The 13,700-nt window shown below is 37.1% G+C and overlaps 1 protein-coding gene across 2 annotated transcripts in view; it reads right to left on the bottom strand.

Annotated features, from left to right (window-relative positions):
- LOC136028933 (pecanex-like protein 1) overlaps positions 1–13,700 on the bottom strand; it is a gene marked incomplete at its 3' end in the record, with an annotated part of 90,201 nt that overhangs the window by 46,599 nt on the left and 29,902 nt on the right. For both annotated transcript variants that reach the window (XM_065706913.1, XM_065706914.1), the window contains 3 exon segments: positions 4,613–4,762; positions 5,994–6,475; positions 10,945–11,084. In XM_065706913.1, the coding sequence (XP_065562985.1) occupies positions 4,613–4,762; positions 5,994–6,475; positions 10,945–11,084 (772 nt within the window).

Genomic DNA, 13,700 nt, shown 5'->3' on the forward strand with positions numbered 1-13,700 from the left:
TCAAGGGTAGGCGCAAATTTTTCCTGCCTTTTTTTTAGTAAACTTCCAAATATTAACGCATAAAAGTAAGAAATATTCAAAAACGTCATAAAACTATGGCGATCTATAAAAATCAAAATGAATTTCGGTAAATGTGATTTACCTTGGAAAACATGGAAAATAATAAATGAAAAAATTAAGATTAAAATAAGAAAAATTCCATCTCACATTACAATTGATAAAGGAGCTCAAATATAGGATGAGAGAGATCAAATGTATAATGGAACATACGATCATAGAAAAATTTAACAAATAAAGTAGATAGGACTATATTTATGTACCCTTTCAAATTCTTGGAGTACCAAAAAGCTGCTAGCAGTTTCAAAATGGATTTTCGACAGGATGTAATGGTATGGCGACTTCTCTGTTTACTTCTGCTGTAATTTCTCAGTCACTGTTATATTTTTAATTCTTGCATAAGAAATGCGGTTTCTCAAGTCAATCTTAAAGAAGCTAAGGTTTTACCCTTATTTAAAAACGTGACAAAGACAATTCAAACAATTATAGGTCTATTACAATTTTATCACCTGTTTCTAAGGTTTTTTAAAAAAAATAGCAGAGTAGGTTTACTTAATTTTCGATGAAAAATATTTTTTCTTCTCCCAATAAGTTTGGTTTCTTGAGTGGTTTAGGTGGTTGATTTCTTGAGTGGTTTGGGTGGTTGGTTTCTTGAGTGGTTTGGGTGGTTGGTTTCTTGAGTGATTTGGGTGGTTGGTTTCTTGAGTGGTTTGGGTGGTTGGTTTCTTGAGTGGTTTGGGTGGTTGGTTTCTTGAGTGGTAGGTCAACTGAGCAAGCAGTAGCTACTTTATATCATTTCTTATCCAACCCTATGGATGATAATTATCAGGCGGTAACTATATTTTTTTTACATACAAAAAGGCGTTTGATACCATAGACCATGCAATTCTTCTTTAAGTTGAAAAATAGGAATTAGTGGAAAATCTCTTGATTTAGTGAAATCGTATTTATCTGAAAGAAGTATGAAAGTCCATGGTGTTGAGGAATCATTTCGTATTTTTTCGCTAGAAAATATAGGGGTACCTTAATGGTTTGTATTGGGGCGAATACTTTTTTTATATATAAATGGTCTTCTAAATTACATGCCTAGACAAGAAGAATTACCAATATTGTTTGCGGATAACACAGCAATTAGTTTGAAGGTGGACAAGGAGGAAGACCTACGACTGTCCCTCGAAACTGTTGCTCTGGATGTAAATTCTGGGTTTCATGATAATTGACGAACCTAGAGATGTCGGGGTTTATAATCATTTTGTTATTTCTAAAATTATGTTTCTATTAAATAAAGTAGACGGCGCAGTTAGATACAAGATAAGCAAATCGAATACGAAATTTTCATTTTTCCCAAAAGCAATCACCGGAGACAAGATCTATATCTATATATATAAAAATAAGTTGTATGTTTGTGTGTTTGTTCATGTTTGTGTGTTTGTCCACATATAACGTAATTATAAGTATGTTTGTGTGTTTGTCCGCATATGACGTTATTATAAGTATATAAAGCTTTGCATATGGCGTCTAAGGCTTTGTATATGACGTCAAAGGCTTTGTATATGACTTCATTTTAAGTATATAAGAGGGCGATTCAAATAGATATTTTAGCATAAATCTTACAATGACAGAAGAAACAGCCGAGGAAGCTGCTCAAAGAGTTAATTGAAAGAGAAATTTTAGAATAAATCCTACAATGGCAGAAAAAACAGCCGAGGAAGCTGCTCAAAGAGTTAATGCCAAAAGGCTTGCGGCTAATAGAAAAAGTAAAAAAGAAAGCGTGCCGAGGAATCACAGGAACAGCGTGATTTGATGCCTACTGATACGCATAAAATTGATATTTCCGCTGAAAAAACGCCTACTGGCCAACATGTGCGTAGATACAATGTTCCAACTATCGACGAAGCGGCAATCGTTATGGTCGGTGATCAGTTTTTACCTCGAGATATTATTCTTAATAAGCGAAACGCTCAGTTGGTAAGAATAGCTGAAACTCATCGATGCTACGATACCCTACAGTATCCTATCATTTTTTGGGATGGAGCCGAAAGCTATCACTTTAATAATAAATTGATAAATCAATCCACTAACAAACAAACGGATAAGAAATGCAGCGCAATGAATTACTATTCCTATAGACAACTGATTCGTCACAATGAAGATAATTATATTTTAAAATGCCGACAATTGTTTCACCAATACATCGTAGATGTGTATGCAAAGATTGAATCAGAACGTTTGCTATTTATCCGTCTGAATCAGACCAAGCTCCGGTCTGAACAATATATTCATTTGCAAGATGCAGTTGTAAATGATGGTAATACCACTAACGTTGGAAGATTAACGATTTTACCTTCGTCATATGCTGTCAGTCCCCGTCATATGCATGAATATGCTCAAGATGCTATTGCGTATGTTCGTCTCTGGTCGTCCAGATTTATTTATTACATTTACATGTAATCAATCTTGGGACGAGATACAGCAGCTTTTACTTCAAGGACAATCAGCAGTTCATACACATGATATTACGGCCCGTGTCTTCCGGCAAAAGTTGAAATCCCTGCTAAACTACATAGTAAAATACATAGCTTGGGGGGGGGGGGGGTCGAAGCGCCCCCACCAACTAGTTTTATGTATAAAAATAAGTTGTATGTTCGTGTGTTTGTCCACATATGACGTCATTATAAGTATATAAGGCTTTGTATATGACGTCATTATAAGTATATAAGGGGGCGATTCAAAGAGAAATTACAGTATAAATCCTACAACGGCAGAAGAAACAGCCGAGGAAGCTGCTCAAAGAGTTAATTCAAAGAGAAATTTTAGTATAAATCCTATAATGGCAGAAGAAACAGCCGAGGAAGCGGCTCAAAGAGTTAATGCCAAAAGGCTTGCGGCTAAAAGAGACAGTAAGAAAAGAAAACATGCCGAGGAATCACAAAAACAACGTGAAAACAGGGTTGCGTCTCAAAGAGAAATTACCAAAAAATCGTGCCGAGGAATCACAAGAACAACGTGAAAACAGGCTTGAGGCTCAAAGAGAAATTACCGAAAAAAATCATGCCGAGGAGTAACAAGAACAAGGTGAAAACAGGCTGGCGGCTCAAAGAGATAATGCCAAAAGAATGCGTGCCGAGGAATCACAAGAACAACGTGAAAACAGGCTTCCGGCTCAAAGAGATAATGCCAAAAGAAAGCGTGCCGAGGAATCACAAGAGCAACGTCAAAATTATCGCCTGGCATTCAGGTACAGCCCAGTCGATGATTATAGCTTGAGTAGATGTGTTCAAATAGGGACTATTTCTAAATTTTTTCCCTATTGCAAGGCCTTGGAATATAATGGAGAAACAAAGGGAATGTGTTGCGCCTCAGGAAAAGTTAAACTTCCTCAACTGGCTGCACCACCAGAGCCATTGAAGACTTTATAACGTTACAGACTGTGACACCGGGACACAAGGAATATAAACGACGACCGGGACACTCAAAGAGAAATTGAAGACCGGGACACCGGGACACAAATGACGATCGGGACACAGGGTATATAAATGACGACCCGGACACTCAAAGAGAAATTACAGACCGAGACACCGGGACAAAAATGACGACCGTGACACAGGGAATATAAATGACAACCAGGACACAGGGACACAACTACAACGGGGACGCCGGAAGGGCACAGGGGGGATACATAAATGACGACGGGGACACAGGGAATATTCGATTAGCAATCACCATCAACAAAACTCAAGGGCAATCATTAGAAAAATGCGGTATAGATCTAAATACGGATTGTTTTTCCATGGTCAATTATATGTTGAATGTTCAAGAGTCGGTAAACCTGACAATCTATTTATATGCACAGACAATGTGACAGCGAAGAATGTTTTATATTGGCAAGTTTTACGTAGTTAAATGTATGTATATATATATATATATATATATATATATATATATATATATATATATATATATATATATATATATATATATATATATATATATATTCCCAGGTGGGACACAGCGACACAACTACAATTGCGCGTAACTACAATGGCGCGTAGCGACTTACGCGCGTCGAGGGGGGGGGGGCTTGGTGGGCAAAGTGCCCCCACTAACTAGGTGTTGGTGTGGCGCTTCGCGCCACACCAACAGCTAGTAATTAATAATTTTGCAGAGGCTAAATTAAGAAGTCAGAATAGAATAAATGAAAATCTGTTCTAAAAACCTAAAATTTCGCCTGAAAATTTTCGGGGGACAGGGAAAAGACTTGTTCCGAAAACTCTGGTCACCAAAATAGTTATGGCTATATTTTAAAATTTAGCATAGAGATTCACCAAAGAAAAACTGTTAAAAAAGATTAAGCACAAAATGTGGCCGACTGACAAATTCCAAAAATAGACCTGAAATCAGTGAAAACTGACACTAGTTAGATTAGTTGCAGACATTAATATCATCCATTAAGGCTAAATTACCATCAATAAATAAAAATGATTATTAGGGAATTGAAAAAACTCTTCAGGTGCTATTCCCGACACTAAGTTATTGAGTAATAAACATGACAAACCTTGATACGAAAAAGACAGGTCTTCAGAGCTATCACCCTGTCTAAATAGCCTGCTGAGACCCATGAAGCTGGACATACTCCATCTCTTCGATTCATGATCATCACCGTGACCTTCTTCACGAACAGTGATCTCTACAGGTGGTGGTTCCCCTGAAAGTTTTAGATACAGTAAAGAAACCCCCAAAAGTAAGATTTGGAGAGAGACAAAGAGAAAGGGAGAGTAAGCAAGAGAGCGGAATAGAGGGAGAGTATGATTGAGAGAAAGAGAGAGGGAGGGAGAGAGAGGGAGATGAAAATAAAGAGGGAGAAGGAGAGAGAGAGATGGAAAAAAGTCGGAGCGGCAGGATAAAAATAGAGCAACCAAAGAAGATCTTTAACGAGCAGAAACAGAACAAATTGAAAAACAGGAAAAGAACCACTACAAATAAAGAGACCAATGCAAATACACAAAAGGCTAAATAATGCCCAAATGGACGTTAAATCTCTTTCTAAAACTTTTTAGTTTTTAATTGACATTTCTGCAAGAACTAGGTCTAACCTCATCAATTTCTGAGCCTTTAAGTCTTGAAAAAGGTCCAAACTGGTTCTTTCTCCTACTCCAAGTCGGCAGATATCATCTCTACTAACAAGACTTACTTGGGGGAGAGAGAATCACAAAATCATTTCAAAATGAGTTCGAAATGATTTCCTTGGATACTTATAAAACATATGTATTTGCGTATAAGCACAACCTATGCATGGAGTAAAAGAACATAGATGGTACCAAATTAAAGCAAAAGAAAGACTGTTTCTTGTCCTTATAGTGTATTACATCGCAATCTTGCGTACTACTCCCTAGAGATCAAATCCTAACAAATAAACATTCAAATTGGGATAAGTCCATTTATTTAGATAGTGAAAACAGGTAAAAAAAATCTATGACGAACAAATAAACGTTCAAATGAGGATTAGTCCACTTATTTAGACGGGAAACATGTGCTTTTAGACATTTGTACCTGTTTTCACTTACTGAGTAAATGGACTTATCCCCATTTGAAAATTTGTTTGTTCGTCATAGAAAGGCAGTGTGGTCTGAAAAAAAGTATACCTAATTTAAGGTATTAGCCGAAAATGAGATTAAATCCTATTCTAATGAATCAATATTCTCAGGTTCAAAGAAAAAAATATCATTCTAGAAACTATTTAATTCAAAGACACCTAAGAAGAGGGAAAATGAAAGTCTGTTATAAAATCCTCAACCGAATCTGGTCGTGAGAATCTTCCTTTTCCTGAGGAATTAAAAAATTACGACACTGAAAGTTAGCCATTTTTCCCATCACGTCCCTTGAGGACTGAACATGTTCAATTATGATTATAATCAAATAGACAAATATAAAATTACCCATTTTTAACTTGTCAGGACCTTCATGGTCCTTGTTTTTTCCTGAGGTTGAAGGAACGTTAGTATCACAGCCGTTTGATTCAATGTCAATATTAATCGGTACAACCGTAAAATCAGAAGCAAATGTCACTTGTAGAGGCTTGTCAAGACTTTTACTCGAAGTTGAAGGAGATTTACGAGTCCTTTCCATACTTTTCCTTCCATTGCTATTCTCTTCTCGTATTTCTTTCTCGCTGCTTTTTTCAACGCAGCTTCCCCCTTCAGCTTTTTCACTTATTGTATTAATAATTGAGCTAGTTTGATGTCGAACATTTGAAGGGCGCAGAAAATCACTTCGACCAATTGGATCTAAACTGACGATATGTGAAGGGGGAGGCTCATAAGACCCCATACCAGGTGATGTTACTACAGCACTTTGTGTTCGTCTAACTGTCTGTTTACGTCCTTTAGGACGCCTTAAAGGAGATTCCTCCAATATGTACCTAAAAACACAGAAAAAATCAAATATTAACAGCCCTCGCCAGTGATTTTACAGTAGTTTGAAAAATCCAATACTAATTTCAAGTTAAATACCATATGAAGTTACACAGCGTTTTCTGAATTACCCGTTACAATGATACTTTTTTTCGTAATACAAAATCATACAAATAGTGGATCAGCAAAAAACTGAAGAAAATCCAGAAAAACCCCAAAAAAGTGAAACCAAGAAAACGGTGGCAAAAGTAAAGAAAGACATAAAAAAAAAAAATCTTGACTTTGCATTGAACCTGATTATATTATATTGTAGAAGGTTGTTTAACTATATTGCAGATAGTTGCGTTATTGCTTCCCGAGTTTCTATTCAATAGTATAGCAGACAGTCAAATATTTATCATGAGTACCATGGTTTCAAACTGGCTAAGATGTAGTTCTACCAAACTAATTTACTTAAAATCAGATCTAATTTACAATCAGAAACCTTGTTTCTGATTGGTGGATTATTTTAGCTGACTAATTATAGACCCATTCTTACTTTAAGTAGCTTAAATTATGGAATGGCACTTTGAAACTACTATTAGTTGTGAGCCACGGTGTGAAAGGATTTGAATGTGCAATATCCGTTTCCGAGTCAGTGAGGTCAGTGTTGCTATCGATTGTGGTCGACTCAGTGTTGCTGTTGATTGTGGTCGAGTCAGTGTTACTGTTGATTGTGGTCGAGTCAGTGTTGCTGTTGATTGTGGTCAAGTCAGTGTTGCTGTTGATTGTGGTCGAGTCAGTGTTGCTGTTGATTGTGGTCGAGTCAGTGTTGCTGTTGATTGTGGTCGAGTCAGTGTTGCTGTTGATTGTAGTCGAGTCAATGTTACTGATTGTAGATAAACGAACTGTTATTTGCAAAATTTGGCTTCCTCGCTTAGGGCAAATGTTATGGCAGCCAATGCTAAAAGTGAAACAGTCCAAAGATTAATAACCAATAGGAGTAAAAATGTCTTTATGAACGAGCCTAGTTTGTTGTAGTAGGAGCACGCAACACTTTCGTTTTGCCCTATTTTTCCCCTAGTCAGCCAACTCCAGTTTATTGTGGAAGATGATAAGGATCTAATCCTCCATGGTTTTCACGGGAAGCGTGAATCTCAAACTGGATTGATAAATATGTCATTGACCACCCGAGTAGAACCTTGATCAGATCAGATCAACGGTTGCCAATATTAAAGCCAATATTACTTTCATCGGGTAAAATTTTTTAGATTCAATTGAAATTTCATTGTACTTGCTAAAAATTCCTGAAAAGTAACAGAATACAAGTAAAATGTCGGCTTCGCAGTCAAACCAAGAAACTCTTTGTCCCAATCGGCCATTTTCCATTTATTTCCATTTTCATTGGCTTTTTTTGTACCGTATAGAAATGCTTAAAAATAAGCATTTGCTATCTAATAAGAGATAAGAGCTCACATGGAACTTGTGACGAGGTCGGAAGAGCCAAGAGCCAAGAGCTCATATGGTATGAGCTCTAGCAAAATTCTAAGAATCAATAGATTGCTTTAAAAGGAACATCAGAGGCTTAATGACAGTTAGGATTTAAAATAATACCTCTAAGTCACGAGGTCCTTCTAAACATCAAAATTCATTAAGATCCGAGCACCCACTCGTAAGTTAAAAATACCGCAATTTTTCCTCTCCCTTCAGCCCCCCGGATGGTCGAATCGGGGAAAACGACTTTATCAAGTCAATTTGCGGAGCTCCCTGAAACGCCTACCAATTTTCATCCTCCTAGCATGTCCAGAAGCACCAAACTCGTCAAAGTACTGAACCCCACCACCTAACTTCCCCAAAGAGAGCGGATCCAGTCCGGTTACGTCAATTACATATCTACGACATTTATAAGTGTTTTCCAAAATTTGCGTTTTCCCCCTCCAACTCCCTCCAATGTCAACAGATCTGGTCGGGATTTAAAATAAGAGCTTTGAGACATGAGTTCCTTCTGAATATCAAATTTCATTAAGATCCGGTCACCCGTTCTTAAGTTAAAAATACATAAATGTTTCTAATTTTTACAAATTAACAACCCCCAGCTCCGCCAAAGAGAACGGATCCGTACCAATTATGTCAATCTCATATCTATAACTTGTGCTTACTCTTCCCATCAAGTTTCATCCCGATCTCTCCATTCCAAGCGTTTTCCAAGATTTCCGGTTTCTAAGATTTCTGTTTTCCCCTCCAACCCTCTGTGTACGCGGATCCGATTCGAATTGAACATGGAGCATCTGAGACGTAAGATTCTTCTATATATCAAATTTCATTAAGATCTGATCACCCATTCGTAAGATACCTCTATTTTCACGCTTTCCAAGAATTCCAGTTCCCCCCTCCAACTCCCTTCTATGTCACCGGATCTGGTCAGAATTTAAAATAAGAACTCTACATCACAAGATGCTTCTAGATATCAAATTTCCTTAGGATCTGATCACCCGTTCGTAAGTTACAAATACCTCATTTCCCCTATTTTTTCCTTAGGATCTGATCACCGTTCGTAAGTTATAAATACCTCATTTTCCCTATTTTTTCCGGTCAGGATTTAAAATAAGAGCTTTGAGACACGATATCCTTCCAAACTTCAAATTTCATAAAGATCGATCACTCCTTCGTAAGTTAAAAATACACTACCCCCAATAGGGCGGATCCGTTCCAATTATGTCAATCACGTATCTAGGACCTGTGATTATTTTTACCACCAAGTTTCATCCCGATCTCTCCACTCTAAGCGTTTTCCAAAATTTTAGGTCCCCCCCCAAACTCCCCCCAGATCTCACCGGATCCAGTAGGTATTTAAAATAACAGCTCTGAGACACAATAACCTTCCAAACATCAAATTTCATTAAGATCTAATCACTCGTTCGTACGTTAAAAATACCTCATTTTTTCTAATTTTTTAGAATTAACCCTCTCCCCCCCCAACTCCCACAAAGAGAGCGGACCCGTTCCGGTTATGTCAATGACGTATCTAGGACTTGTGCATATTTTTTCCCGCCAAGTTTCGTCCTGATCCCTCCACTCTAAGCGTTTTCCAAGATTTTAGGTCCCCCCAACTCTCCCCAATGTCACCAGATCTAGTCGAGATTTAAAATAAGAGCTCTGAGACACGATATCCTTCCAAACATCAAATTTCATTAAGATTCGATCACTCCTTCGTAAGTTAAAAATACATCATTTTTTCTAATTTTTCAGAATTAACCCCCCCCCCAACTCCCTCAGAGAGAGCCGATCCGATCCGGTTATGTCAATTATGTATCTAGGATTTGTGCTTATTTTTCCCGCCAATTTTCGTCCCGATCCCTCCACTCTAAACGTTTTCCGAGATTTTACGTTCCCTTCCCCTTCAATTCCTCCCAATGTCACCGGATCCAGTCGGAATTTAAAATAAGAGCTGTGAGACATGATATCCTTTCAAACTTCAAATTTCATGAAGATCGATCACTCCTTCGTAAGTTAAAAATACCTCATTTTTTCTAATTTTTCAGAACTAACCCTCCCCCCCCCAACTCCCCCAAACAGATCAGATCCATTCCAGTTATGTCAATCACGTATCTAGGACTTATGCTTATTTTTTCCACCAAGTTTCATCCCGATCCCTCCACTCTAAGCGTTTTCCAAGATTTTAGGTTCCCCCCTCCAACTCCCCTTAATGTCACCGGATCTGGTCGACACTTAAAATAAGAGCTCTGAGACGCGATATCCTTCCAAAGATCAAATTTCTTTAAGATCCCATCACCCATTTATATGTTAAAAATACTTCATTTTTTCTATTTTTTTCCGAATTAACCAGCGGTTAATACCAAGTGTCATAAAAACCTTGCAATATTTCACAAAAACGACATTTTTCCATGAAAGTACACTTATGTAACCTTACATGCAACAAAAATGTCATTCTTCCATGAAAATACATTTATGTAACCTTGTATGTGACAAAAACTTCATTTTCCCATAAAAATACACTTATGTGACCTTTACAGTGATCTGGATTACGTTTCTCCCTCTTTCCGGTAAAGTAAAATAGTTATTTTTATCAGCTGAAATGGGTGAAATAAATCTGCTAAAATAGCTGAAACAAATTTACTGAAATATGCTTGAGAAATATCTCACATTGCTGGCAGAGTTACTGAAATAAATATGAGAAATTCCATTTAGATGCAAGTGAATCAAGTGAAACAATGCATATAATACCTGTACATTTCAGCAGAATTTAATAAATCTTTTCACTTAGGGGTTCAACTAATAGTTTGTATGCCTTGATGTTTACTTTTATGCATTTACTATCAATTTAGCCCAACTGCTTAAATATTTCTGACAAAAAAATAAACTATTTTTCCTTTTTTGACTGTGGATATGAAATAGGAGGATAATTTGGCAGGTAGTAGTTTCTTCAAAATTAAAGCTCGTAAAAAAAAGCTAAAAAAAAAGATCTACATATTCGTACCCAAGCTCAAGAGAGCCGGCTGCATGTAGCCCTTGAAAAGCAGCAGAGCCACCGCTTGAACTGACTAGACTTCGAGCCAAATTTGACACATTTGAGAATCGTCTTTCAGTCGTTGGCAGAAAACTTGAAAGAGATGATACCTACAACAACAAACACAAGTGGAATTAAAAAATTTAAAAGCAAAATAATGATTAGACGAATTGGTGATAATGAAGATACACATCGTTTTGTTCTAAACTCGTGAAAGTTATTCGCGATTCCTGTGACAAATATAGCATTACCCTAATAGCCGGTGATTTAACTACAACGAGGCCGTTTTAGTTTTAACGCTAGGTTCCATCAGACCCTTAAATTTGAACCATGTCGACAGTGGTATATGCGCTTCCAATCACTTCTCACTTACCTGTACTTTTGAAGTGGATCCAAATCCTATTAATAGTACAAACAGAGGGGTTTTACACATCCTTAGAGGGGCAAAATCGATACAGCTATTTACATGTGCATGCTAGACTATATTCCATCTAAAACAAAAGTGTCTTTTCAGCAACTTCAAAATAACTTGGATATTCCTCAAAGTGAAAACCGAATTCTGCTGAACATTTGCAGCTCAGAGATCACCCATGCCCTGTGTAGTCCGGAAGCCGTATCGGTACCTCTTCAGAATTCGTATCTTTTCAGGTATATCTAGGTGATCCTTGTACCCAGACCATATGTCTGCGTTTACCTCATCAAAGTTTTGGTTCGTCTCATTAAGTGTTGAATAAATACGAGGCCAATTTAACTGATAGTTTCTCTGAGAGATTAAACGATAATCCTAATGAAATTTATAAGTTTTTAAATGAAAAAAAAAATTGCGGGTGATGACCCCTCAACACCTTCACTACCAAGTGAAAAGCAGTGGACGGATTATTTTACAACTGAATTTTCACCACCCGCTCCTCTGCTAGAGGAATTTGTTCGACTCAACTGAATGAGGCTCTTTGTGAGAATTCTCGTGACCTAGGTTTTTCTATAACTGCCTCAAATACCCGTTATTATATAAAGGAAATGAAAAAGAAACAATCTTGCCCAATTGATATGCTATGCGGCCTGCACCTAGTGTATGATCCTGAATCTTTAGTTCACCATCTTGAGCTGCTGTGTCAAATGATTCTTAATTATGGAGCAGTTTGCAACATGTTTTTTGTGGGTATTCTTACCCCTGTTCCCAAGAAGGAGAAAAAAAAGCTACAGTTCATATCGGCCGATAGCTGTGTCGCCTACCTTGTACAAGTTGGAACTGCTATTGATTGATGATATAAACTAAGCTTGGCGGACAATGGACTATCAGTTTGGTTTCAAAAAGGGTAATAACCACGGACATTTCCTTACAGTTATTACAAATGCTATGGTAGAAATGGAAGAAAGCGGTGAAAAGGTGATTACGGCTGGAAATGCCATTTCTCGAGTACTTGATTTAGGAATACATCCACAATCCTTGCTAAATACTGAGGCTCTTGGTCTGAATCGGTCAATAGTGCCTATATATAAAGATTTTATAGTATAGTTTATGTTGTGTTCAAGTGCTGGTTCGTAATTGTTATGTGCTTTCTCGGGTTCATATAAGAGTGTAGAAAGGTGTTCGACAGGGTGGTGTCTCTTCCTCACCTCTTTATAATAACAGTGTAGTGGAGGCCCAGAAAATAGGTTACAACTAGTTTTATTTTTAGAGGCCTTGACCCGTCATTCGCTGATTATGCAGATGACGGACTGAAATTAAGTAGGATTTATGCTGATATAGAAGAGAACTTTCATGTTCTAAGTCATGATTAGTTATGAGAGTTGTGATGATGAGTTATGATTCTAAAAATTAGCCTTAGTTTTAGCCCGGAAAAGAGTGAAGTTGTTGTAGTAGGAAAGTCAACTGGTTGTTTATCTCCCGAAAATATTCGCCTTCGATCGCATTTTATAAAGCCTTCATCTAGTATTTCTTGCTTTGGCCTACCGATTGGTTTTTGCTTAAAGCATGCTAAGTCCCTCCTGCCTGAGTTTTTGAGTGAAAACTGCGAAGTGCGTACAAACTTCTTGTTTCGTGTAAATCTAGGTATTTACGTGCGTTTGCTGTACCCTATTTATTCAAATTAACACCCTTCTGGGAACTGTTTAGTCAAACGGAGAAAATTGCTATCGGCCGACGTTATGCGAAGTTTCTATTCGGCATTCCTTTATGAGAAAAGAAATCGACGGCTCGTGTCTAGTTTGGGTGTGCGCAACCCTTCATTGTTATTGAAGAACGTCAGTCTCAGTTTATGAGTACTCTCAATCATGAAAATTGTTTATTGAATGCTTTTTTGTGAGATAGAAGTGTATTCATATTTCTAGTGTATTTATTTTTCTTGTATATTTATTTTTCTATTAATTTTTGTTGGTGTATATTTTTTATTTCTTTCTTTTTTTTTATTTTAACAACTTGCGTGTTTTGGGAAATTAAATGAGTCATTCATTCATGAAGCTTGTACAAGACATTACGAGGATTTTTTTATCGAAAGCTTTTCCATACTTAAAATTCAGATTTGTAATAGAATTTGCTACATTTACAAAAAAATTCCCATTCAAGGTTATTGTAGACCATGAAAATTACTTTAAAAATTGTAAATTCTCTCCCTGTACTCATGAATGTTCCTGGGCCAATAATCTACCCAGCTATTTTCAACTCATAACCGAGAAATATTCAGCAGCTGCTACTATTAGTACTCACAAGTTATCGCAGTACTAAG

Source organism: Artemia franciscana, chromosome 7 (genome assembly GCF_032884065.1).
Source record: "Artemia franciscana chromosome 7, ASM3288406v1, whole genome shotgun sequence".
NCBI classification, from domain to species: Eukaryota; Metazoa; Arthropoda; class Branchiopoda; order Anostraca; family Artemiidae; genus Artemia; species Artemia franciscana.